This window comes from Ambystoma mexicanum, chromosome 5q (genome assembly GCF_040938575.1).
Source record: "Ambystoma mexicanum isolate Mex_15411 chromosome 5q, UKY_AmexF1_1, whole genome shotgun sequence".
Lineage (NCBI taxonomy): Eukaryota > Metazoa > Chordata > Amphibia > Caudata > Ambystomatidae > Ambystoma > Ambystoma mexicanum.
This window is the reverse complement of record NC_090933.1, coordinates 908,881,590-908,908,343: the sequence shown is the minus strand read 5'-3', so window position 1 is coordinate 908,908,343 and position 26,754 is coordinate 908,881,590. Positions and strand designations below refer to the sequence as shown.

Below are 26,754 nucleotides of genomic sequence, written 5' to 3'. Positions count from 1 at the left end.
GCTGTAGGAATGCATTCATGGAAATTAGATTGCGTCCTGTGTTCTGGCAGGACAGTCCAAACCCCACAACTGAGAGTCGAGGTTGTCCAAATCAGTATACATGGCTTATGGTTTGCAGCTATTGTTTTGTTAGGCTCAGTGTTGTTACAAATGAAATGAGCACCAAGTGCAGTGTGCATTACATGCTCAGAAGGGTTTCAGTTAAAATCGCTCTCACAGACATTTGTCAAATATAAAAATCTGTGGTCATCCCTATATTTCCCAAATTCTGAGATTTTATGCAAAACAGCCAGAACACCACATTGGTGCTTTTTGTAGCCCTCCCCTGGCGTATAGATAATCTATATATAGAATGAGGGTGATATACCCACTGAGCGAATTGTTTATGTACTAGGAGAAAGAGTGTTTTATTTACAGATAACAATCTATTTACAAATCATGATAGAGAGATTAATTTATCATAACCAGGCCTTATGCAAACATAACACTTATTACCATGCAAAGTACATGTTTGCAGGGTCTCATGATGTACTTGTTCAGGGCACCCCTCCACCATTAGGCCATGGCCAGCACTTAGGAAATGCTGACTTGTTTGAGCCCCCCTTGATGTCCACTTAAATCCCTAAATACTGAGCGTGAAATGTGTCTAGAAACTGTCAAAGCGAGGATTCTGCGAGAATGCATCGTCTTCCGTTATTTCTGACCCATTCCTTAGGAGTTTGGATCAGTGATTGGTCTTAGAGGGGGAAAGCCCTAGCAGGGTGCACGCTTGTCACATCCACTGATGCAAGACTTGAACGGAAGACACCCTTCAGAAAGTGTCGCTGTGTTGCGGTTTACTGAAAACTGCCAACCAATATTCGTTTATAACGCTGCTCTTTCCAATAACACTTGGAGCTGGACCTCTGGAGTGTAACCTTAGCAGAAAATGACGGTTAACACAGAATTGAGCCTCCATGGAAGCCACTGCACAGCTCACTGCATCACACAGTATCTCAGTCTGATGCACACTCCAAAATAGAGCTGGGTGGGGGCGGGAGCAGAGCAACGGCAGGAAGCATTCCGAGTGACCATTGGCTGCCACAGAAGCCACTCAATGAAAGAATTCTGAGCTTGACTTGCACGCCCTTCAAGAAGCTGCCTGGATCAATTTACAAGTGAGTGGGGGCATTGCTTAGTCCTTTAATGCAAATATGTGTTACGTCATATTCTGCAGAGCGTGTTACCTGGCACCTAGCTGCCACTGAAAAAAAGCACGTGGTATATATTTGACAAAAGCAACATTTCGTTTGAAAAAACAGGGTAACAATAAAAAGAGGTGGGGCTGGCCTACACGGAGATTTGCCAGTAGGCCCTGCACCCCCAGCCTCTTTTGTGTGGTAATTTCCAAGCTTTCTCATTGGAAAAGGGTTGGGTTTGCTAAATATGTGTAACATGGGGCCACTTTGAAAATTATTTCCAGGGCCTCTTTGTGTTCCCAGTCCACCCATGGATAAAAATATAAATTCTGAGACGGGTGCAGCAGGAGACTAAACATATGCATTAACAGAGGCAACATGCTCTGCAGTCAGGAAAACAATCCTCTGCACCTGCACAAATGGCCGCATGTCAGGATGCCACTGATTGCCAAACATGTCCTCTCCAGCTCTGCATTCCCGAAGCTGAAACGTTAAATCCAATCTGAAAATGGAACAGTCCAGCAATCATGTTTATCACGTTTCTGCCCTGAGGAGAGGACCTTGCAATGCAATCAAAGATGGCGTCACAGCACTGGCTCTGATGTGAGCCTGTCAGTTGTTAGTGCAAGTGCCTTTCACTGTATGAAAGGACATGTGAAAGGCTCAAGTGTAATGAGTCCTAACAAATATAGGCCGAAGTCAAATATTCTCACTTCCAGGAAAAAATAAGGAATTGAAAGGGTAACACACGCTTGCTGTCACCAACATGCCCACTGTAAACTGTGTTCTCACAGATACAAAATCACAGAATCCTGGACAATTCTGCAATTATACACAAATATTTCCCTTAAAAAAAAAAGGCATGTTCTGACTGCGAGGTGGGTCCGTTATTGGGCGCCTCCTGGCGCAATGCGTACAGGGTGGGTTACGCTAGGAGTGTCTGTGGTCATGCTTATCCTTTGAGTTTTTGCTCGTGGATGGCGAGTGGCTGAGATTGCTTCCACTGCGTAAGTGAGTACTGGGCTTGTAAGGGTGGCTTCTGTGGTATTTCATTCCCCTTCTTTGTGACTGCCGCTGCTTCTGCTCTGTGAGTGCTGGCCGTGTAAGGGTGGCTTCTGTGGTATTTCATTCCCCTTCTTTGTGACTGCGGCCGCTTCTGCTCTGTGAGTACTGGGCTTGTAAGGGTAGCTTCTGTGGTTTTTCGTTCCTCTTTGTTGTGACTGCAGCTGCTTCCGCTCTGTGAGTGAGTACTGGGCTTCTAAGGGTGGCTTCTGTGGTTTTTCGTTTCTCATCTTTGTGACTGCCGCTGCTTGCGCTCTATGAGTGAGTACTGGGCTTCTAAGGGTGACTTCTGTGGTTTTTCGTTTCTCATCTTTGTGACTGCCGCTGCTTGCACTCTGAGTGAGTACTGGGCTTCTAAGGGTGGCTTCTGTGGTATTTCATTCCCCTTCTTTGTGACTGCGGCTTCTTCTGCTCTGTGAGTACTGGGCTTGTAAGGGTGGCTTCTGTGGTTTATCGTTACTCTTCTTTGTGGCTGCAGCTGTTTCCGCTGCGTGAGTGAGTACTGGGATTGTATTGGTGGCTTCTGTGGTTTTTCTTTCCTCTTCTTTATGGCTGCAGCATCTTTTGCTCTGTGAGTACTGGGCTTGTAAGGGTGGGTTCCGTGGTTTTTCGTTCCTCTTCTTTTTGACTGTGGCTATTTTTGCTCTGCGAGTACTGGGCTTGTAAGGGAAGCTTCTGTGTTTTTTCATTCCCCTTCTTTGTGGCTGTGGCTGCTTCCGCTCCGTGAGTGAGTACTGGGATTGTAAGGGAGGCTTTCATGTTTTTTTTCGTTCCTCTTCTTTGCGACTGCAGCTGCTTCTCCTCTGTGAGTACTGGGCTTCTAAGGGTGGCTTCTGTGGTTTTTCGTTTCTCATCTTTGTGACTGCCGCTGCTTGCGCTCTATGAGTGAGTACTGGGCTTGTAAGGGTGTCTTCTTATTTTTTTAAAAACTTTATTTATGGGTTTTACAACTTTGGACACATACATTTGCACCAACCGGGTGCAATCATAACAAGTACAACGTGCCATCTGTTTTGCTCATAATAAAACATCGAATCAGTTCTTAGTTCATTGCTGGTTCCCCTTATCTTGGTCAGTTATTTGCGACCTCCTTGGTTGGGTTTCACCTTCCGCTACTGAACATGGAGCTTGAGTTTGGGGTCTGGTGACACGATGGTGCTTAGCAAGTATAATGTGTAGGGGCCCCAAACGTCGGGTGGACGCGCATTTAGCGGTAATGTCCGTATGAATTCGGTGTCCATGTCCTGACAATATAGGATGTCTTTTTTCCATGCTGAAACAGCGGGGGCAGGACCACGGCCCCATGCCATTGCGACCCTCCTGCGTGCCAGTACCAGTAGAAGGGCTGCTAGTTTCCTCACTGCAGGTTGTAGGTTTTTGGTCAAACCAAGAAGTGCCACCAGTGGGGCATGGGGTACCTCCTCACCCACGACCTCTGCTGTGGTTTGTAGGACAGAAGCCCAGAAGCGATGTACCCCGGGGCAATCCCATGCTAAGTGCATGAAATCAGCGACAGCGGCGCCGCACCTCGAGCATTGTGGTGACAGTTCTGGGTGGTGTCTATGACTTTTTGCTGGAGTGTGGTAGGTCTGGTGTAAGAAATGGAAGTGAATTTGTTTATAGCGTGTATTTAATGCGACCTTCTGGGTCTGACGGAGAATGTATGTCCAATCCGCCTCGGGAATTGTTGCCCGAATAGCGGATTCCCACCTTGCCTTTGTTCGGGGGTCAGCGATGGCTGTGTCCGTTAGTAGAGATTTGTATAATAATGACACTAACCTCCCTTCACCTTTCGCCTGAATTACGTTATGGAGTAGGTCCCACGTTGCAGGTTGTTTAGGGAATGATGGGAACATACCTTGCAATGTGTATCGTAGTCTAATGTATAGAAACGTGTCTAATGAAGTGGTACCTCCCCTTTCTTTGGCCATTTGCAGAGTCGGGAACACACCCTCGGGGAAGAGGTCGCCGAGAGATTGGATGTTTAGTTTGACGAGCCAATTGAGAAATACTTTCTCCGCTGTTAGGGGGATCCCCGGGATAAATGTGGCTGGTAGCAGGGGGGAGAACCTTATGTTCACATCATACTTCTGTGCGATCTTTTTCCAGATTGCATAGGTGGATAATACCATGTTCAGCGTGTTATGTGGTACTGGGATGTGGCTGATAATGACGGCTCGCAGCAGGTTAGGAGATGCGAGGGCACGTTCCACCTGGACATGCGGACGTATGAAGTGTATAGTGTACCAATGACTGAGAAATTGTGCTTGAGCTGCCCAGTAATATTTCTCCATATCTGGAAGTGCGAGGCCGCCACTTGATGTGGGTAAGGTTAATGTTTTGTGTGCTACTCGTGCCGGTTTCCCTGCCCATAGAAGTGACAATACGAGGCTTTTGAGTTTTTAGAAAAATGCCCTTGGGAGAAGTATCGGAATATTCGTGAATAGATAAAGGAGTTTGGGAAGTACAACCATTTTCATGAGTGAGGCCCTACCCCAGAGCGTCAACGGGAGAGATCTCCACCTCTGGACCCGTTTTTGTAAGGAGTTAAGTGTTGCCACATAGTTGTCCTTGAATATATCGTTATGACTAAGGGACATATAAATGCATAGATAACGGACCCTTGAGCTCTCCCACTTGAAGCCATGATCATCTGTGAATTCAATGGTATTCGGAGTTAGTGGGAACACGACTGATTTTGAATGGTTAGTTTTGAGGCCAGAGACTTGGCTAAATCTGATCACTTTGCGCATTATCGGGTTAAGGTTGTTTTGGGGGTCGCTGACAAACAGCATGACATCATCAGCATATAGGAAAACCACTAGTTTGTGGGGACCTAGTGTAAGGCCTCGGTGTATTTGGTACTCTCTCAGTCTGGAAGCCAGGGGCTCCATCACCAGGGCAAAGATAAGGGCTGAGAGGGGACATCCCTGTCTCGTACCACGTTCTAGTCTGATGCTGGGGGATCTAGTATTGCCAAGACTGATATAGGATGTCGGGTTGTTATAGAGCAGTGAGGCCAACTTGAGGAAGAAATTCCCTAGACCCATTTGTTTTAGCGTTGCAAAAAGGAAGGGCCACTGGACAGAGTCGAAGGCCTTCTCGGCATATAGAAGCACAGGTATTGCCTGCTCTGTCGGATCCAGTGCCTCGATGACGCCAAAAAGCCTCCTGCTGCCATATGTCGTGCTGCGTCCCGGGATGAACCCGGCTTGATCACCCAGCACAAGTGCTGGCATTATAGGAAGTAATCGAGTTGCTAGGATTTTGGCCAGAATCTTGTTGTCCACGTTAATCAGGGAGATCGGTCTATAGGATGCACATTCTTCAGGGGGTTTTCCCTCTTTGTGTAGTAGTATCACAGTGGCCTCTCGAAGGGTAGGTGGTAGAATTCCCCGCTCTGTGGCTTCCTCGTAGACCTGAAGTAGTATAGGAGCTATGATAGTCGTGTGTGCTTTATAAAATTCTCTGGTGAGCCCGTCAGGGCTGGGTGCTTTGGTGTTCGGGAGCTGTTTGATTGCCTCATGGATTTCTTCCAACGTTATTGGAGCGTTCAGGGGTTCACGTAGCTCCTCGGCCACCCAGTACAGTTCGGTGTTGTTTAGAAAGTCTTGGAGCAACTCGGGGTCGGCGCCGCCTTTGGAGCTGTATAGGTCCTGATAAAATTTACGAAACACCTCGACAATGCCTACTTCCGTGTAGACTCGGTTGGCATCACGGATGTATTCCACCCGAGTGGGTTTTTTGTCAATTCTCAGCAGCCGGGACAGCAGCGCTCCTGGCTTCTGGCCCTCACCATATTGCCGGATCTGGTGCCTGTGCCCGAGAAATTTCCGTTCCCGTTCCGCTTTCTCTTTGAATCTTATTAGTTCTCCTTTCAAGTCTGCTTGGGTATGTGGTTCACTTGAGGCATCGTTTTTGATTTCGAGTTCCTTTAGACGTTTTTCGCTCTATGCCAGCTCACGGCGAATCAATTTCAGGATTCCATTTTCCTTTGCCGTACATATTCCACGGACAAAGCACTTTAATGTCTCCCACAAGGTGCCGGCGGAGCTGACTGAGAACTGGTTAGTCTCCAGGAAGGACGCAATTTCTTGCTGCAGTTCCATTGCAAACACTGAGTCTGCTAGTGAGCCTGGTTTGAACCTCCAGTTGTGCCTAGATGGTGATGTATTTGATGACGTGAATTCTAGTGTTACCATCGAGTGGTCTGAGAAGGAGCGAGGATGGATCTGCCCGGGTCCCCAGTCGAATGAGCTGAAGGCTGATGTCAGAATATAGTCGATGCGGGAGCTGGTGTTATGAACCGCTGAGTGGAATGTATATTCTCTGGCGTCTTGGTTGGAGTGTCTCCACGTGTCTATCAGGTCGAAAGTGTGGCATATTTCTTTGACTTGGAGACTCGCTTTGGACGGCCTGCTTGTCGTGTTATGGGACTTATCTATTCTGGGGTTTAGTGGTGTATTGAGGTCTGCTCCCCGGATGATCGTTGCAGTGTCCTCTTTCCCGAGTTGTGTCATGATTTCAAAATTGTTTGGTCCATCGGTATTCGGAGCATATGAGTTTATAAGAACGATTTCTTTCCCAGCTAGGAGGCCCTTTACCAACACTGCTCTCCCTTCCGTGTCTTTTTTGGATTCAATTAGGTTGAAGTTGGCTCTCTTGTCTATTAAGATGGCCACCCCCCTGGCGTAGGATGAGTATGATGAGAAATACCTATGGCATCCCCATGACCGTGCCCATTGTGGCTCCGCGGAAGCAAGAAGGTGGGTCTCTTGTAGCATGGCTATGCTGACTTTGTGTCTTCTGAGGTATTGGAGGATTTTCCTGGTTTTTGTTGGTTGATTGCCACCTCGGATGTTCCATGTGGCAACTTTAAGCGGCGGCACTAGGTGACAGGTGGGTAGAGGGTGCTGTGTGGACGTGTTCAGTGGAATTCGTCTGGAGATCGAGTTTGTTCATTGTCTCAGCAAGGATTTGTGATCTTGTGGTGAGGTATGAGGTTGTGGTGGTTCTTGATTGAGCAGATGATGGCGGTTCCCTATTACTACTTTCCCTCCCTCCAGAATCCCTCCCTTGTGTGGGCAACCCCCAACTGGCCCACGGTAGTCCCTCCCTTGGAAACGTTGCTGCAAACATTGCTGTGCTAGGGGCGTTATTAGCCCACCAAGAGGGTGCCGGGCTTCTATTGACAACAGGATTTCGTTCCTGTGGTGATCATCATGGCTGAAAAAGAGGGCGTGTTGACATCGACCCCCCATAACTGGAGTTCTATATTATAGGGGGTCCCTCCTCGCTCGATCTTCGCAACGAGGTCTCGGGTTGTTCCCACTGGGCCTACAGCCGGCCCGGTCTAGATAGTCGCTGGCCTCCTCGGGGTATTGAAAAATTGTGCTTTCCCTCCATGCTGAATACAGAGTTTCGCTGGATACAACATGGAGTAGAGGATTTGATTATCCTGCAGGCGCCGCTTGACAGTTGTATATGATCTCCTCTGTGCTTGCACTGCTTGGGAAAAATCAGGGAAGAACTGAATGGAGTCGCCGTCGTATTGCAGTTTCCCTTTGACTCTGGCAGCCTGGAGCACCGCATCGCTGTCTTTATAGTTTAGCAACCTTGCTATTATCGGTCGTGGGTGCGTGCCTGGTGCCGGCCTGGTGTTCGGGATCCTGTGTGCTCTTTCTACGACAAACAGCTGAGACAGCGTTTCTTTTCCGAAAAGTGCCATGCACATCTGTTCCACAAAATCCTCCATTTTACCTGGAAGTTGTTGCTCTCTCACTCCTATGATCCTGATGTTGTTCCTTCGGGAACAGCCCTTTAAATCTTCATTTTTGGCACACACTACCTTCATCTGGGTTTCAAGTATGGAGACTCGAGAGGTCAGCGCCGCCGTCCCGTCATCCAGGTCAGAGACGTGCCGTTCCACATTGTCAAGCCTGTCTGCCTGCTTGTCAAGCCTATGTTGGAGCTGATCTACTTTTGTTGAAAGGGTGTCCAATTTGCACCCCAGGCCGCTGATGCCGGCTTTCAGGTCCATCCGGATCTCTCTGATATCTAGATGTGGTGTCTGTTCCTCCGTGGATCCCGCATCTGGTATAGGGGATTCAGGCCTATCGCTGGCTGCAGGTTTGTTCTGGGAGTTAGTTTCAAACTGTAGCTTCTTTTGGGTCTTGTCTATTTTCCCCATGGTGGCTTGGGGAGATGCTAGTAGCCAAGGCTGGGGTTAATTATGGAGATCGGTGAAGGTACCTGGTCGGACCCAGATAACAACGGTGCTACGATGCTTTGTAGAAGGACTTGTGCGCTCTCAGTTTAACAGATGCCACCGGGTGCACACGGTGGGTGAGGTGCAGCCCCAGATCCCTATAGAGGATCTGGGTCAAGCGAGGCGCGCTGGTGCTCTCCTGATAGGGCACTCACAATCGTGGTGGGTGCAGTGGGCAGTGCCCTCCCCCGCCCCTATGCTCCCTGGAAAAGGAACTTTTCTTGCTTCTGGTTGCGCCGGTGGTCTGCGACACTCTGCCCGCTCACTGGAGTGACGCGGGTGCAGGGTTCGTCGCACGCTGTCTCTGTAGTGGGTCGTATTGGCCTTGGAGGCGGCTCTGTTCAGATGGCAGCGTGCGGACCAGAGCGCGGATTCCCCCATCGCACCGCGGGACTGGTTCGCAGTGCGGCGCCGCGGCTCTCACTGTCTCAGCCGCTGGATGACAGGGTCGCGGATCGGAGATTGGCGTAGGATGCCTGTGTTCCGTTGTAACTGGGGGCTTGTGGGTTGGTGACTCGGAGGTATCCCGCCTGTAGGTGCATGCTGGAAGGGGCTCCACAACAACTGGCCCGTCCCACCCGGACCTCGGGTCGAGCCCGCAGGGAGCCCGTACAGGGTGGGAGGAGCAGGGCCGCTCCGCCCAGCGGTCGCGTCGCCAAGTGGGCACACAGCAGCGCTCTCCTACCTGGGTCTTCACGGTACTCCAGTAACCCAGGTCGCCGTGCTGCTGGTCTCCCACTGGGCCACTGCGGGGACGGAGATCGCTCTGTCACACTGGTGCCGGCCCACACACGTCCACCCACCTTCTTGAGCGGCTCGGCGCACAGCCCTACTGATTGAGCTTGCGCCGAGCGCCCGCCTTGTGTGGCAGCGCGAGCACCCGGGGGGACTCCTCCCTCGCCACCCGGCGGTCTGCAGGCCTCAAATCCGAGGACGAGTATCTCGAGTTCTGGTTGCCCGTCAGATACAAGATTTATCTCAAAATGGGCCGCGGGTCGTTGTGGATGCACACACCAGTAAACTGGGACGATTCAGCGATCACAGGAGCAGCGATTACACAGGATTCATTTGAGCCCCACGGAGCTCTCTCAGGAAGCGGCCATGTTGGGTGGCTCTCTAGCACCCTCTTGTAAGAGTGCCTTCTGTGGTTTTTTCATTCCTCTTCTTTGTGGCTGTGGCTTCTTCGGATCTGTGAGTACTGGGCTTGTAAGGATGGCTTCTGTGGTTTTTCGTTCCTCTTTGTTGTGAATGCAGCTGCTTCCGCTCTGTGAGTGAATACTGGGCTTCTAAGGGTGGCTTCTGTGGTTTTTCGTTTCTCATCTTTGTGACTGCCGCTGCTTGCGCTCTGAGTGAGTACTGGGCTTGTAAGGGTGGCTTCTGTGGTATTTCATTCCCCTTCTTTGTGACTGCGGCTGCTTCTGCTCTGTGAGTACTGGGCTTGTAAGGGTGGCTTCTGTGGTATTTCATTCCCCTTCTTTGTGACAGCGACTGCTTCTGCTCTGTGAGTACTGGGCTTGTAAGGGTGGCTTCTGTGGTTTTTCGTTCCTCTTCTTTCTGACTGCATGTCCCTTCAGAATCCCCCTTGCCTTTGGTTGACCCTTCGTCGTGGCGTTTGTGGAAGGGCCCTGCGCTCTTATTGGCACCAACAAGTGGGAACTTAATCCAAGCCATTGGATCCCTAATGTCTGCTCAGTTTCCACCACTCTTTTCCGCTAGCAGAAAGTCCTCACTCCGTGGCTTTCCCCTCCAGCTCTTCCTCCCCGGCCATGGGCGCCGACGTCTTCGCAGGTGCTTGAGTGATGGCCGGGGACAGCTCCTTTCTCACTGCAGACGCCAGGTGCTCCCTTGCGCTTGTTCTGTAGTTTGCTGAGCCTGCCCATGGGTGGCTGACGCCTGCCTACAGTAGTGAATGGTCCCCATTACCGGAGAAGGGTTGTGCCTCTTGGGTGGCAAGTAAAGCATGTGGCTATGAAACTCGTGGCAGGTGTAAGGCACATCCCCTGCCAAAAGCACTGAGAGGCTGAGAGGGGTTCCCTGCACATTAGCCAGCTGGACAATGAGCTGTTGATGTGCCGTGTCTATCTTTTGGGCCTCCCTCCCTCATGGAAATATGTGAAGTAGCTATAGCCCTCTCAATCTTCATGGCCCCCGACCCCCACCTCAGGGTGGGGAAGGATGAAGCCAGGAACGCCTTCCCAGTGAATAGCCAAAGTGATCCTGTTGTCGAGTCATTATTTCCCTTTTACCATGGACTTCCGGCATGAGCGGACTGCGGCGACCCGAACCACAAACAAGCAAAACCGGGCGGAAGCCATGCTAGGTTTGGATCCATACGCTAAGCCATTTTAGCAGTGGTGGCCAGAGGCGTCGCTATAGTTTGGGGGGACTATAGCCCAGGGTCTTTTAGTTGTAGCCCTGGATAGAAGCTCAGGGGCTACAACCAAAAGGCTAGCTAGCCCTGACTCCGAACAATCCCGACATTAGCGTAACCCAGACCTTTATCAGGCCTACCAACACCCCTGGTGGTGGCCAATATATTAGGGTGCCTGGGGTGTTGGCCTCCTCGGGATTGGCCGGGTGCCAAGTATTCACTTTAAAAAACACAAAATATATTTGCTAGCTGGGCAATGCAAGGCTGCACCCCTATACTTCCATAAGGACCTTGACACTGCCCCCTTTCGATGCCCTCCTCCCAGTCTGGGGCGATGTGAGGACAGCTCCCCCGCCTCAGATTCTGAGTGGAAATGGCCGTTGGTAGGGTCAAAGTATCAATCATGGAAACCGTCGCCATGCCTGTGCTGCATAAGAGGAGCCTGCCCTGAACCAGTACCTGGCCAGCAGGGAGCAGCAGCACACGGAGGCGCCCCATCCTTCAAGCTCTCTTCCGTCTGCACAGCATGCACCGTAGGCCTGCCCTGCCGCAGGCCCTCACTCGAGGAGACAGAAGCCAACACTCAGTACCTGCTGGGGATTACGGGGGCCTAAGGCCGCCTGGGTCCACTCTACACATCTTTGGTCCTGGCTATGCACGGTTTAGCCAGGCATCGTCATCGGGTAGATCCACACTGAGCCGACCAACCACAAGCCACAGCACGCAGCCCAGGAGGTAAGTTGACAACGACTTCAGGACTCCCACAGTGCTGCTGTGATATCACTGCTCGGAAGCTCAGATTGCCCTGCCTCTCTTACTTATGCATTGCATAGGTTGTGCTCTTTTCTTTGACCGTACCTTGCCATCTCTCTTTCTCTCCCACATCCCCTTCTTGCTCCCAAACAGAGACAGGCTCGGGCTGGTCTATAGGACAATAGGCCCAGGGTGAAACCAAAAACACAAAATGCTGGTGTGGGCCAGTTTTTTGGGTCAAAGTGGGCCACTTTACTGGCCAATTTGGGCCAGTTTGATGAGTTAATTTACTCTGTGGCTAATAGTTTTGGCCAGTGTTGCTGAATAAATATTCTTCAAAATGTACAATTTGCAGGAGTTTATCAACAAAAAAAACCTTGGTTACTATTCAAACAGTGTCACAAAAGAAATTAATTGCCATTTGCAACTGTGGGGCACTTTTTCCTTGATGCCCGAGACAATTTTATGGCCCAGTCTGACCCCGAACAGGGGCTTTGCTAGGGGGTGCTGAGGGGGCTACAGCCCGGGTCTATTGATTGTAGCCCTGGATAGAAGCTCAGGTGCTACAACCAAAAGGCTAGTTAGCCCTGAGTCCCGACAGTCCTGACATTAGCGTAGCCCCAGATCTTTTCCAGACCTATCAACACCCCTGCTCCCAAACTTCTCTCTCTCTCTTTGTTTACTCTATCTCCCTTTCTTTCTCTGTCTCTTCATCTTTCTTCCCCGTTTTCTGCCACAACTAGGCAGTACATAGGCGTGCATTGGCATTTGTCATGTACTGGGGGTAGCGAGGGGGGAGTCTCAGCAGACAGCAGCATATCCTCTTCCGAGCAAGACATAGCTGCCAACAGATCTGCGATTGTCAGGCCCAGCCCGCCATTGAAGGGTGTCGCTTTATGAAAGTGATGCTGTCGCTGATCCTCTTTAACATTGCAAGCAGCTCTCAGAGGCCCGATCTACAGCACACACTGCATGGAGGGATACACAGCGCAGGCGAAACTCATTGGGTTGGTGGTTTGATTTTCTAACATGTACCCCCCGCCCCCAAACCCCACCAACTTTACTTAATTTCCCCACAGTGTCACTCAAGAAATGACACCCTGGGCAAAGCTGGCAATAGGAATGGTCTTATGTGGGATTACTGGCCTACATTGGTGCAGATGGGCATGGTAGACATTTTTGGGAATGTCTGTTTAGCGTTTTTTATTTTAAAATTGCTTTGAGGAAGACTCAGTGAATTCCATAAAATATACAAACGTGTGAGAGAAAGACATATGTATTATAATATTAGGATTTTTGTTTATTTTTTGGTAATTGAAAGGCGCAGACAGCAGAGGGTTTTACAGAAGGGAAATCTCAGTAAACGAAGGAGCAACATCATTGTTTAGGTTTATTGCAGAATTGAGTGACATCGTCTTCACTCTAATGGTCTAGCGATTGGCACACGTCCTTGGTCTTGGGACTATGAGTCTGCAAGTTCTTACATTCCTGAAGGCAGGAACCTGGAGAAAGGAAGTGACTGATGGCCGGCGCGGCCTGGCTTGCACGATTTCTTAAAACATTCCTGCAGGTCCTGCTGGCAAAGCCTCATCCATGAATAGCTGTGTTGGTCATGCACAGAGCTTTGAACTTGATGTGGAAAGTTAGTGTCAGCCAGTGCAGATGCTTCAGGGGATACCTAGTGTGGTTTCAGGGGCACACATCTGGAGGGTGAGCTTGGCAGCTTTGTTCTGAACTCCCTAAATTATCCCCAAGCATATCTGGGTTATGATCTAGAGGCCACTTGACTAGTCCAGCTTGGAGAGGAGGATGGCTCTGGTTAGTTGTGCTCAAGTTACGGTTGGTAGAGGAAGGAGGTGAGCATACGGTCACAGTTGTAGCTCTTGACAACCAAACTAACTAGGCTGGCCAGTGAGACACTGTCATTAAACAGGATTCCAGTGTTCCTGGTGGTCATTGTAGCATTGGGCACTGAACGAAAACCAAAGCCCTTGGGTCAGTTAAAGAGGAGGGAGGAGGACCTTTGAGAGCCTAGAATAAGGATGCCATAGTTACCACAGTTCAGGGCCTGTTTGCTGTCATTCTTCCAGCTCTGGATGGCCTTGAGGCAATAAGATGGCATTACCGAGGAAAGTTGAGGTTGGGCTAATCGGACGCGGGCATGATGTATGAATTGCAAACTCTCAATTTGCATTTGGAAGGTCTAGCTGACGCTTCTGATGAGGATAGATAGACGGTCCAAAAGAAGGGAAGAGAGGACATAACCCTCGCGCACTCCACAGTCAAGGATTCAAGAGGGAGCAACGGAAGGGCCCAGTTTTTCCTGCTGCAAACTTTGGTCTAAGAAGCAGCTGATACAGTCTAAAGCAAAGTCAAAAATGTTGAACCAGAATTTGAGTTCTAATCCATTACTCGGCTTCTCCATCGATACAGCTCTACACAGCTCTATAGTGCTCTAGGTTCCCCATGTCACGGTCCAGGAAATGAGCTGGAAAAGAGTTCAGGGGAACTTCCATCCTATCTGAGTCCAGAACACATATTCTTTTTCCTTTGATGACACGCTTAATTTAGCAGATTGAAGCAGCCACACGTTCACCACATGTAGATTTAACTACTTTATAATCTTCTATTCAGGCGCGTTCTCTATTTATTTGAGCTACTTTTATATGCATGGGGCAGCAGCCTTTGGGTCCTGTGCACCAATCGTCAGTTCCTATAACTGATTCTACAGCAGGTCTGTTCCAGGCAGCAACCTAGGGTGCCACTCACCTGATGGGACCAGGCTGTCTTATTGGCAGGTCTTTAAGTGACCCAGTGTTGTGCCTGGCAGCTGTGAGCCTGGACATTCTTTTCTGGAGTCGGGGATCTTTGCACTCTGCTCCCATTTTTGTGCCACTTTTCTGCAAAAGCAAGTACTGTTTGTAAAGCAATGGTTCTAGTGACATTCTAGTGACATTTTGCACCGGGCTGGGTTTGTCCACTCACCAAATGGTAAAATCCAGAGAGATTTAGGGTTTGAAAAAGTAACATTCCCGAGAGAGATCCAAGTGCAGAAGAGAGTTTGCATATTGCTTTATTATTCTGAACCCCCAAATCAATTTCACTATTCGAAGGGGTGTCAAACCCAGCCCTTACTGATACAAAGGCACTCTCTTTTAATAAGACTTGAGTTGCAACAGCTGGATTTTCTGTCACGTGTTCTTAACTCTCTCTAGCATGGGTCTGATACTGTAAGGGAAGCAGCACTGTTTGGTCATGCACAGCCCCCGTAGCGGTTCCAAGGGACCATCAGGCCCGCTCTCCATCACCATACCAGATTCCATGAGGTTTGCCCTTTTGTATTTAATTATTAGTACTTATTTGGCTAGAAAGAAGATCTTTGGCTAAAAAAAACTCTGTACATTAGCATGCATGGCTGAATGGGCAATGCCAGCATCTGCAACCTTTCGCTCTCCAGATGTTTTGGACTACCACGCCCATCAGCCCTTGCAAGTATAGTCAATGTTGAGGGATTATGGGTGCAGACCTTTGTATTTGTAGAGGCGATGGAAGTACAAGTACAGTAACTAAGCGTTATTAAGGGGTGTTGGGACAGCAAGGGGAGACAGCACTGACAAACAATGATTATAGATGAATATATTGCACAATAAACATTTGCAACAAGATTATCAGCTGCCGCATTTACATTTGGGCGCAAGTGATATGGCAGGATGGGGAAAACGACTCTCATTACCTTGGAGGCCAACAGCATTCTGGGTAATCTCAACACTGAGAGCTGTGTGACACCTACAACCCAGCCCTGACCAGGGAGATCAAGGATGGCACACTAGCTGCCAGCAGAGAGGAGGGGATGGTAGTACTATTTCAGCTCCTGCCACTGTCCCCTGCCTTTCACGTGGGGGCAAAGGTGCTACTGCAGTTGAGGGAATACACTTTAGCTGAGGGAGAAGTAGGAAATGAATGGGGTTGAGTTGAGGGAGAGGTAACTAATTCAAACAGGCTTCAGTAGAGGGACAGGTGGAGAATTGAAATAGGAGAGGACATCTTCCCCCCCTACTATTGACGTCATTGTATACCAGTGACCACCTTGCATGGCATACATGCATATATCTTTCCGGTTACTGTGAGGCAAAGAACACCACAAGATAATAGCAATAGAGGAAAAGTCTTGTATGCTTTAGTAGGCAGGAGGAGATTATATGTTGTGACTGCAACGGTATGTGTTGTCTTTCAGTGGCCACACAAAATAGTGGTTGCAGAGAAAATCTCATATTTCTGTGTAGGCATGAGAAGACTATATTATTTATCAGTGAGTGTGTTGTCTCTTAGTGGCCAGACCAAATATCATAGACAAAGAAAGAGTCTTCTATTTCTGGAAAGGCAGGAGGAAATTATATCAGTGCCTGTAAAGTGACTTCACTATCTTTCGATTGTGCATCTTTCACATCAAATAGTAGTTGACAAGAACTAGTCTTCTATTTCTTAATGGCAGGGGGAGATTATATTCAGTGGCTATGCGTGACAGCTCCATCCTTTAATGGCCATACCAAATACTAGTTGCTTGTAAAGTTTACGAATAACACAATTTAGAATTGGTTCGAGGCAATAGAGTGCATTTAGTGGCTCTAACTGGGTGTGCAGCGTGCCATAGTCGTGTGGCTATGAAGAAGTGAACTTTCCTAATGCTAACATGTCTGGAGCACCTAAAGGTGCCAGAGGAGAGGAGACCACGCACAGGAGGTTCAGCCCACTGTCTGGGGCAGACAGGAAGTGGAGCGACCGGTTGTATCTGTGGTTGAGCTGGGAGCAATAAGTGCAGGGGTACATGCTGAGGGGTGCTTCTCTTCTCCTCCCACCCATATCCGCAGTGGATCAGTCTGAGGATAATGATGATGAAGACAAGCATGATAAATGGGATGACCCATCTGAGTCCAAGGCCCTACGCAACGCAAGCTTTTGGATCCCAGTGATGTGGAGCAGGAGGAGATTAATACCACAGATGCATAGATAGGAGGGAAGGGCAATGCTGCACTTCCACCTGCCATACTATCCAAGCCCCCGCTGACCACACAGATGCTGAGACACGTGCCTCTGCTTCCCTCGGTAGAGAAATGCCACTGGACTTCGTGTACCATAATGCACCATGCTCAGACGAGAGGATGGTGAATTGCAGATGAAACAGTGAACGTTTCAGTCCACAAGTCCTACTCAAAAGATTGTCCTGACCTAGGGGCCAGGATGGGATGTTCGAAAAAGAGCCGACTCAAGAGAAGGTAGAAAGAGCTGGCAGCCAGTTATTAGGTGGGGGAGGGCTGGCTTCCTCCTTCTGCGTTCCCCTCAAGCAACATTCTTTAGAAACAGATGTGAAGCTCAAACGCAGGATCTGGCCTCATACATCTGTTCATGCTTTTACTCATCGTGGTTGGAGGCGGGGTTAGTCCGCAGGTTGATGTTCTCAGCAGAGAGGCCCATAATTGGCCAATCCTCTACTCTGGGATCTGTCCTGGGCGCTTTGCATGCACACCGATGTGTACTACGATAAATATCACAATGCTGATATTTTCCTATTCCAGTCCTCTCAGTCGGGCATCCTTGATGAATCCTGAAAATGTGATTAAGTCTTTGTTAAGCTCTTTCTCTTCATACTTGAAATAATAACGTTATAAATCCACACTAACCTTGGCCTTGGAATGGGATGCTAGGTCAAGACAGCATTTTGATTGGCTAATTCTAACTGACAGCTTAGAACCCTCTTTATTGCATTTTTAAAAGCCAGCATTGCAGGGTTGCGACCTTTAGAGATAACGTGGCAAGTCCAATTTAAACGTCAAACGTGCTGACGCGTTTTTTTCTTTTGTTTCAAGGTGGCACTCTGGCAATCGCAGGATCCTATCTACTGGTGACCTTCTCCCCCACGGCCCCTCAGCACATCACAGCAGTGCACATACAGAAGTACATGGTGAGCTGGGAGGTCCTGGTGTATCTGGTAAGTCGGATATGCTAGCATTGACAGGCGTGTCTCCCCTTTGTCTGAACGGCCCAAGTGCTTCACTGCTTGGAAATGCAAGCGTGTACAGCACACATGAAGTGGGGGGAAACATTGCCAGGCCCTGATGTGTTTCCGACGAGCAGCTTTTTATCATGTCAGATTCCTTTGTATTCTTTGCTGCTTCTGTGTGTGTGCATGCATGCATGTTTGGGTGTGGCTATGTGTGTATAGCCTTTTCTATAGTGCAACCCTAGCTGGCAAGTACAGGCAAGTGATCTAGAGAAACGATGATTTGGAGGGGTGTGTGGGAGGGTGAAGAGAAGGACGTAATACTGGAGGTATAGGGCTGGGAGGGGGGAGTCTGTGACTGCAATCAATGTACGACAGGTGATTTGTGAAGAGCAGGGGCACGTGTTCTTCCCCTGGAGTGCAAGAGAGAAAGGACACGCTATTTCAGAGTCTAGGTGCTTGCTTCTTCTTCTTCTTACTGATAGATTTGTATCCATCAGCTGTGATTTTTGGATACCAAGGCTTGAGCTTCATTACTCCATCTTCTCGGGTTGAGTATGTAGTCGTGGGTTAGGGTTCTTCTTGGTCTGTGTGGTCTTGTTACGGTAGGGCTGGTTTCACAGGGTCTTCGCAGTGATGGGCCGTGGGTAGCGGTCGAACAATCTAGGTGCTTAAGAGTAAGTCTGTCTTTTGTGGCCTTCTCTTTCTTTGCATTTCTTGTAGTCGCATCTGGTGACGTTGCGGTGCTGTCTAGCCCTGTCCTCCGGAGGCAGTGAGTGTTTGAGGCAGGTGGGACGGTGCCTTGGACGTCATTGCCGTCCAGCGTGTGCAGGCTGTCTCGGAGATAACGGCGGGCCGTTAGGAGAGGCACTGTCATTCCTTCAGGATGGACAGGATGTGGTCGAACTGTTCCTGCCTGTTATGATTGGGACTGCAGATTTCAGTGGAGCTAGAGTTGCAGCTGGGACAGGTGCGAGGAGAGTTTGGCCGCCATCGAGATGGAAAAGGGCCGGCACTTAAGCAGAGTTCCAGAGAGAGAGGGATAAAGGGCTTGCATTTGTAGAGGAGGTTAAGCGGGTGCTAGGCTGCATGCGATTTCCTGTACAATGGGTTGTCTGTCTTACGTGTAGGTAATAGTCTTGGGTGAATTCAAAAGGTTTTGGGGAGGGCTTGAGTTCTGGTGTGAATCGGTCGTGTTTTATTTCTCACAGACTAGATTGCGTTTGCTGGGGTACCTGAGGTGAAGGGCCTCATTCCTTATCGGGTTCAGTTTCAGGCAGGCCCTCAAAATCCATGCCTGGATGAGGGCGAGATGCCGTTGCAGTCACGTGTTGTTGGGGACACAGTTGACCGTTACGTAGTTACTTTTGTCATTGGCCCTCAGGCGGATATTTATTTGGAGGTTGGCAAGGTGTTCCCTCATAGAGGATGAAGTTGAGTGAGGTCAGAATGGACTCTTGCTAAACTCTGTTGGATAGAAGGCACTACTAACATTTGCGGATGGCCATTTGGATGAGACGGCGCCTGTCTGTGAGATATGAGGGGCACCACTGCAGCGCTTTGTCATCATATCACAATGCAGAACTAAGTGGCACAATCTCTTTGGCAGAACCCAGCCTCCTCAGGACTGGGTGTGGAAGGTTATAGTCTGTCTTCCATGAGCGTCCATGCCTATGGCTTACTGCACATTACAGTACCATATATTCAGGATGGTTGCTGAGTCTCCTGGAAGAGTGGTCTTGTGGTTTAGTTGCCCGGGCAGCGCAGAATGTATTAGTGGGACTCTTGTATTATAACTGCAGAAGGTGGCATCTGGTTTGTAGCTACTAGAAGATATTGTTCAGGCTGGTTGTCACATATATTTCTGTAGTTAAGTTGCCTGGAGATGTTTAATTAATGACGAGGGGCCCCATTTCTTCTCTGCTGGTGGCAGGACTATGTCTCAGCAGTTCAATAAGACATTCCAGTGCGTTTCCATCTTGAGGACGCATTAGTAGATTAGATGGTGCAATGCAAGTTCTTCCCTGTGGTCAGAGGCATTGCTAGGGGGTGCTGAGGGGACTATAGCCCCGGGTCTTTTGGTTGTGGCCCCAGATGGAAGCTCAGGGGCTACAGCCAAAAGGCTAGCTAGCCCAGAGTCCGACATTCCAGACAAGAGCTTAGCCCTGGATCTTTTCCAGGCCAAGCAACACCCCGCCTGTGGAGACCTGTTGCCTCGACTGTGGAGTCCACCCTATCGTATTATCCTCAGTTTGGATCCTAAATCTGTGGTCCCCAAGCTCTATTCCCAGCTCCACCGAGGCAGCATTTGGAGTTCCATTATGTGCTTCTGAGGTCTCGAAAATAATCGACTCTCGGACAATCCCCCAAACCCTCCTGTTCCTGTGCATCAAATGAATGCTCTGCATTTCAGGAAAGTCTGTGGTGGCTGCATGATGCCGGCAAAGCTGTCTGATCCTGTCATGATTGGCTGCAAGCAGACCTGGAGGGATTTGGATTAATCATAACCTTCGGCACAGCTCTGGGCAACCCTCCAGATCATTGTTTTTCAGACTGCCATGCCATTACAGAAGTGGAAAAACCCCTTGAAAATGAGGCTTTGTCTCGCCCCAAAAGGTGCACTGCAGCATGAAATGCGAGGTCACATCCCATCTGCATGAAACCACAGGCAAACCCAAACATATTTCTGCCTTGCTGGGCGTCAACCTTGCGGTGCAGCTTGGGTAACCAGGCACAGCAGTCTTGGGGCCCACATCTGAGCATACCAGCCTCACTGGGGGTGACATTAGCAAAACTGAGGGTTGATGACTAGAGAATTGTACATTTATCATAACCACTGGGACCCCTCCAGACCATCGCTTTTCACATATGCTGTCGTTTTGTGGGCACAAAGTAAATTACCAGTCACTGATTTCTGTCCATGAAATCACATAAAACCGTTTTTCAGCCTGCCCTGCCATTGCAGAAGGGGAAAGACCATATGGAAGTCAATCTTGGTCGCGCCCCAAAAGGGGTGGCCCGGCCGGACTTGCTGGTTCACATCTCTCCTGCCCGAGACCACAAGCAACCCCATGTACGTTTCATTTTTATTGGGCATCGAGAGGGCAATATTTCTTCTGCAAGGCATCATTTGCCTTGGTTAGCAAAGTGTCGCCAAAGGAAATGGAGCCAGGAGGCTGCCCAGACCCCGCTCGCTGCGTCACGTCATTGACTTGATCAACAAAATGCAGTCTGCAGCCTCGTGCAAGGGAACATGCTATTAGTTACGGTGCTGCCACATGTGAGGTACCAGTGCGTGGTCATGTGAAGACGATGAATGGCGGCGACGAATTGGCAATGTGGTCTTGGGCGCTGATAATGGCGTTTGTCACACACATGCACTGACAGTTTTTGGAAAAGGACCATGGTTGGCGGAGTCATGTGGTTGGCATTGTTCTGTCCATGTGCTGCTGCCCTTATTGTGCCAGCCCGCCTGAGGCAAGTTCCAGTAGTCAGTGTTGTCGGAGCAATTCATGGCAGCAAGTCCCGGGACTATGAGAAGAGTAATGTAAACAGTCCTTGCTCTGGCAATCCTCCTGTCAATGAGGCACAGTCTCGTCTGTGCAAGTATTTCAAAATTACTCTTGGCCTCATTCCGAGTTTGGCGGCCATTCAGCGATTCCTCTTTCCCTTTTAATTACTGCCAAGCTTGAATACTGTTCCCACCACCTGACTTCCTCAGATTCATCAAGGTTTCTATCTTTAATCCGGCAGTGAAACGAAGATGGACACCTTGAGGAATTTGAGGAATACTAATGTTCAAACGTGCTTTGATGAAATAGCCACGGTCAATCTGTAAATACTCAGACACTGGCAGATACTGAATGGACGCCCCAGTTAACATGCATGTTTGCCAGCACTTTGAGAAGAGTGCCGGATATATAACAGCGAATGTCGTGCATGGACTCTGATCAGAGACAGTCCACACTCCCATGATGGGGGAAAGGAGGGCAGCAGTTATGGAGTCGGTCGAAATGATGAGGCGTATTATATCCTAGATCAATCAGTGATATCATCTTGTGTCCTTCATTGGCCCACCAGAACCCACCTGCAACAGTAGAATCATCAGGTTTCTATATAGTGCTCCATGCTGGATTTCTCACACTGTTAGTATTACCCACCTTAATGATTCTGAATGTATCAGAAGTTTAAAAGGCCAAGTCAGCATTTCCTGGATTGAAACTTGGGTAGAACAGGCGGGACTTCAGAACTATCTCATGAACTGTCTATTTGTCTTTACATAAAAATGCAGTTAGAAATGATGGGCACATAACCTAGAATGTGGGCTGATAACACCAATTACAACCCCCTATGCAGGGCTGTAATCCCATTACAATATGTAAAAATCCCCAAAACAGGTTAAAAACAGGCTAGATACAAAAGAAAACATTTGAACAAGGTGCTCAAACCATTGCAGTCAGCACCATCCTCGTGGAATGTTTGCTGAGGGAGGCACTAAGCAATGAGGCCGAATGTTAGGAGTGAAACATCACACTTTAAACCAGTGGTTAAGGCCCTCTGATGACGCTTTGTTAACAATGGCTCACCAACATTCTAATGTAACAATTAAGCAGTAATCACCTGTTCCACGATTGGGTCTATTCCCTTGGGCCTCAGGCCCTCACCACCTGGTGTATCCCATGCAACAGGTAATTATTGGTTTTAGCACCCCGGTTTGCTAACCAGGGTGCTAGTGTAATAATTATGTCTAAAATGACAGCCCATACTGAACTTTAGGTAATAACAACCACTATTAAAATGGCCACTGTGGAAAAGGAAGGCGAGTTTACGTGCAGGGCCCCTCTTCCATTTCCATTGCTGGTCCCGGCATGCTGGAGCAGCACTATGGTACAGGCAAGGTGGTGTCTTGGAGGTGTGGTAAGTGGGCCGGAGCATTGGCTGGGTAAGGGTAGGAACTGAGCGGGGCACAGAGGTGTGAGGGGAGTCTAGGGTAAGCATGTGGAGAGACAAGGCAGGCTGAAGGGAGGGTGCAAGTAGTTCAGAGCTTGCACCCGGGCCTGGACGGGTGGGTGCAACCTGAATTCTGGTGCACCTAGTTGGCTGCCACCCTCACTCACGGTGCTAACGTATAATAGGCGAGGTCTGATATCACAACCCCAGTTAGCACTTAACTTTGAGCCGCCTCACACTTGAGATGTCAGAAGGTGGTGGACGGGCAGTGGAGTCCTGCCACAATGGGACGCAAGCAAGAAGGGAAAGGCAGTGAGAGCATGTATGTCTGTTTACCCTTCAGCATTGTACACCCATGCACACACAACCACAACACCATTTTGCATATAAACTACATCTGTCTCGGGAGGTAGCTCGGGGGCAAGTGCTCGCCTTGGAAGCAAGACAACACGAAGCAACACTGGTTCGATTCCCCGTGTCCGCGCTTAGAAACTTCTGGGTATTAAGCGCGTTATAAATAACATATCAAGCATCCCTTGCTAAAGGGCATTGCACGAAACGTGTCAGGATCTGCACAGAATGTTTTTTTTGTACAACTGTTTGACACGGCAACAAGCATACAAATGGATTGTGTTACCAACTCATAAAACGATTGGACATTAATCTGAACATTACTTTAATTATTTTGAATAAAACACGAAAAACACAGGATTTGTTTATTGTGCGACATCGTCCTGTAGATGAGGAATACATTTTAACACTCGTAGTGCCCATTTAAAAATGTCAACTACAAAAGAAAAATATTGAAACAAGACATGAATATGAACATCTGCTAAGCGCAGGGACCAACTTCTGAGAACTGCTCTAGCTATGTTAATTTCACAGATGTCTGGTGAAGTATCATACCTTAGATCCTGTTGCAGCCAGCAGGATATTGAAGGAACACTATTTGACATATAGCGCGGATTACTTAATCATCACTAATTTGTAGCATTTATAAATATGTGCTGTACACTGGGATATATACCTACATTGCATACTTTCATGTTGATACCGAATATGGTGGGAAATATAGTAAATACTGAAATGCATAAAGTGCAAATTGAAATACATAGATTGTATGTTAATGAGTCTTGTACCGCGCACCAATGGCGCTTGTGTGGTCTCTTGGCGCTCTGTCGGATCTGCAATGGAAGAAGGATGGGGGGTTGTTAGTGGGATTGAGAGGGAGAAGAGCAAGAGAGCTTTGATGCGCTGTTGGCAGCTTCAGTTCGGAGAAATCAGTCACCGAGCGTTGGTGCGTTTTCGGGTTGGTAGCCGTCATGTGGTGTTGAGGTATGAGAGTGCGTGGATTGGTTTCATATTGGGTGTTGTGAAGTGCGTGTGGTTTGTGGTGCATGAGAGGGATGGTTGTGTTTAGTTCAGAGTTTGTGGCTGAGTATGCAGAATGGTGAGTTTTTAGTACGGTTGGTTAGGAGCATCACGGTTCCCACTGCCAACAGTACATCCAAGTGCAACCCACTTCCTATCCTCAGAAAGCCATCTAAGTGCAACACCCCTCGTTCCCCCAGTTTCCATCTGAGTATGACAACTTTGCTTCCCTCAACAATCCATCTAAGAGCAATACATTTCCTATCAGTAAAGGGCTACAAGATAGTCTCTAAGCCCAGGCATAACCCGTCTGGGGGCGGGTGGGGCCCTGATTTTCCCTGAATGGGTCCCTGCTACTATCATACCCACTCAGTCCTACTCTTTCTTCGAATGCCTTGTCTGTAGGCTTGGTGTCTCTCCAATCCTCTCTCTGACTCTTACCACCATCTAGAGGATCTCTGGTCTGGTCTCCCTCTTACTCTCTGAGAGGTCTGGCATTCCCTCTTCTCTTCTGGCCTCCACCTCCAAGCTTCTCCTCCTCAGAGAGTTCAATGTTCACCTGGACTACCCTGATGTGGCCTCTGGTCTCTTCCACAGCCTCTGTGACTCTCTCTCCCTCATTATTCTTCCCTCCGGTCCGACACACTCAGCCGGACACACCTTGGATGCTCTCATCTAAGCAGACATCCCCATCTACAACCCTCTCACTACACCTCTCTCCTGGTCTGATCATGCTCTCCTGTCCTCTCACCTTGATCTCTTGGGTCCCCCGGCTAAGCCTCCACCCACACTGCCAGTCTAATTCGCCATCATTCAACAGATGAAGCGAGTGTCGGTTGCTGCCTTTGCTGCCACTTTCATTCCCACTTCCACTCCAGCCACTGACTCTCACACTGACACAGCCCTTGCTAACATCCATCTACAACATTTGCCCCTGTCATGAGGATCCACATGAAGCCTGCCTCCAAGCACAACACCTTGTATGATTATGACATAGCCTCTCTGAAACGCCAGTCCAGAGCTGATGAGCCGAAGTGGCTAGCTTCGAGCACATCTTCTGACAAACCGGCCTGCTCCCTGCTCCAAAGACAATACAGACTCTGCATTCACTCAAAGAAGAAGGCCTATATCCAAGTCTGCATCTCTGGGGCCACAGCACGGCTGAATTGTTCAAAATCTACAAGGAACTTGCCAATTCTATGGCAGTCTCCACTTCTCCTCTGCCATCCCTGGCCCTCTGCACTGCACTGGCCTCCCACTTCTTAACCAAAACTCAGGACATCCTGTCCTCACTCTCCTCTACACCCCTCCCTTATCCCCCGCCCCGTTCTCAGGCCTCCCTTGGCCTCCCTCTCCCGATCCCTCCTACTCTCCTCTTTCTCTCCCATATCACCTGATGATGTCTCTAGACAAGTTGTCTCTATGCAAGTCTCTTCCAAACAGATGGTCCCCTGTTCCTCCAGAACTATCAATGACAGCACCGCCTCCCTTGCTCCTGCCTTGGCTGATTTCTGCAACCACTCTTTGCCACTGGCTCCTTACTGCCCCTCCTCAAGCACTCCCTTCTGCACCCTCTCCTCAAAAAGCCTTCTGCCGACCCCTCCTGCCGGGCTAACTGAACACTTGCTCTCAAATCTCGAGTCCAACTCTCCCACCATTCTCATCCTTCTTGACCTTTCCTCTGCCTTTGATATGGCCAATCATGCCACCCTTATAAACCGGCTTTGTGATACACCTGTCATCAAGGAACTGGCTCTGGACTGGTTGACCTCCTTCATCTCTGTCCGACTATCCCAGGTTCAATTGGACCCTTTTCTGTCCACCATCACACTCTCCACCTGCAGTGTGCCTCAGGGCTCTGTCCTCTCATCCTGGCTCTTCAACATCTACCTTGCCCCTCTAGCCCATTTGATCTCCGCCATCTCTCCTCACTTCCAGTGTTTTTCAGACAGCATGCAGCTCTCCTTCAAGCTTCCCTCCACTGCCTTTTCTTCTTCCTCTCTCATTCCCGACTGTCTGAATGCTATTCAGGCATGGTGTGCTGCTAACAATCTGCCTTAATGCCAGTAGGACTGAGATCCTTCTCATTGGGAAGCCAGCTCCATCCTTCCCTCCCACTCTCTGGCTGCCCTTCATGGGCCCCTCACCCTATTCTGAGGCAAAAACAGTTGGTGTCATCTTTGAATCCTCTCTCTCCTTCTCTCCTCACATGATGGACCTTGCCAAAAAGGCCCACTTCCAGCTGCACCTCCTCAGTTGCATTTGCCCTTTCCTCATCATCCCCTAGAAACTCAATATCTCCAGAGCTATGGTCCTCTCTAGGCATGACTACTGCAACAGCCTCTTTCTCAATCTGCCTAAAAACTCCCTTTGCCCCCTCAACTAATTCTGAATAGAACTACAAGACTTATCCTTGGCCTTAAGCCCAGGGACTGCATCTCTCCAGCCCTACAATTTTTCCACTGGCTCCCGGTTGCTGCGAGGATGAAGTTCAAGACCCTCTGCATCACCCACAAGGCTTTCTGGGCCCTGGAACCCCGTAACATCCAACTCTCTCTCCCTAAATTCTTCCCTGCTAGAGCCCTTTGGTCTTCTAGCTCCAACTATCTGCAGATCAGATGCTTTTCAAAACAGAGAGTGGGGGTAGATCTCTCTTCCGCAGTTGCATCCCTCTGGAATGGCCTCTCGGCCCCTCTCAGACTTGAGCTGGATCTCCTTAAGTTAATGTTTCTCAAGACCCTCTTTTCTCTTCCTCTTTCCCTCTCCCTTCCCTTGCTAATGTCCCCCCTCTGCCTCGCTTTAA

General features: G+C 49.1%; 1 protein-coding gene across 1 annotated transcript in view; it reads left to right on the top strand.

Annotated features, from left to right (window-relative positions):
* The window catches only part of NIPAL2 (NIPA like domain containing 2), a 690,092-nt gene that overhangs the window by 482,595 nt on the left and 180,743 nt on the right, over nucleotides 1–26,754 (top strand). Inside the window, exon 5 of the mRNA XM_069621416.1 lies at nucleotides 17,497–17,618. Coding sequence (XP_069477517.1) covers nucleotides 17,497–17,618 — 122 coding nt within the window. The remainder of the gene's footprint in view (nucleotides 1–17,496; nucleotides 17,619–26,754) is intronic.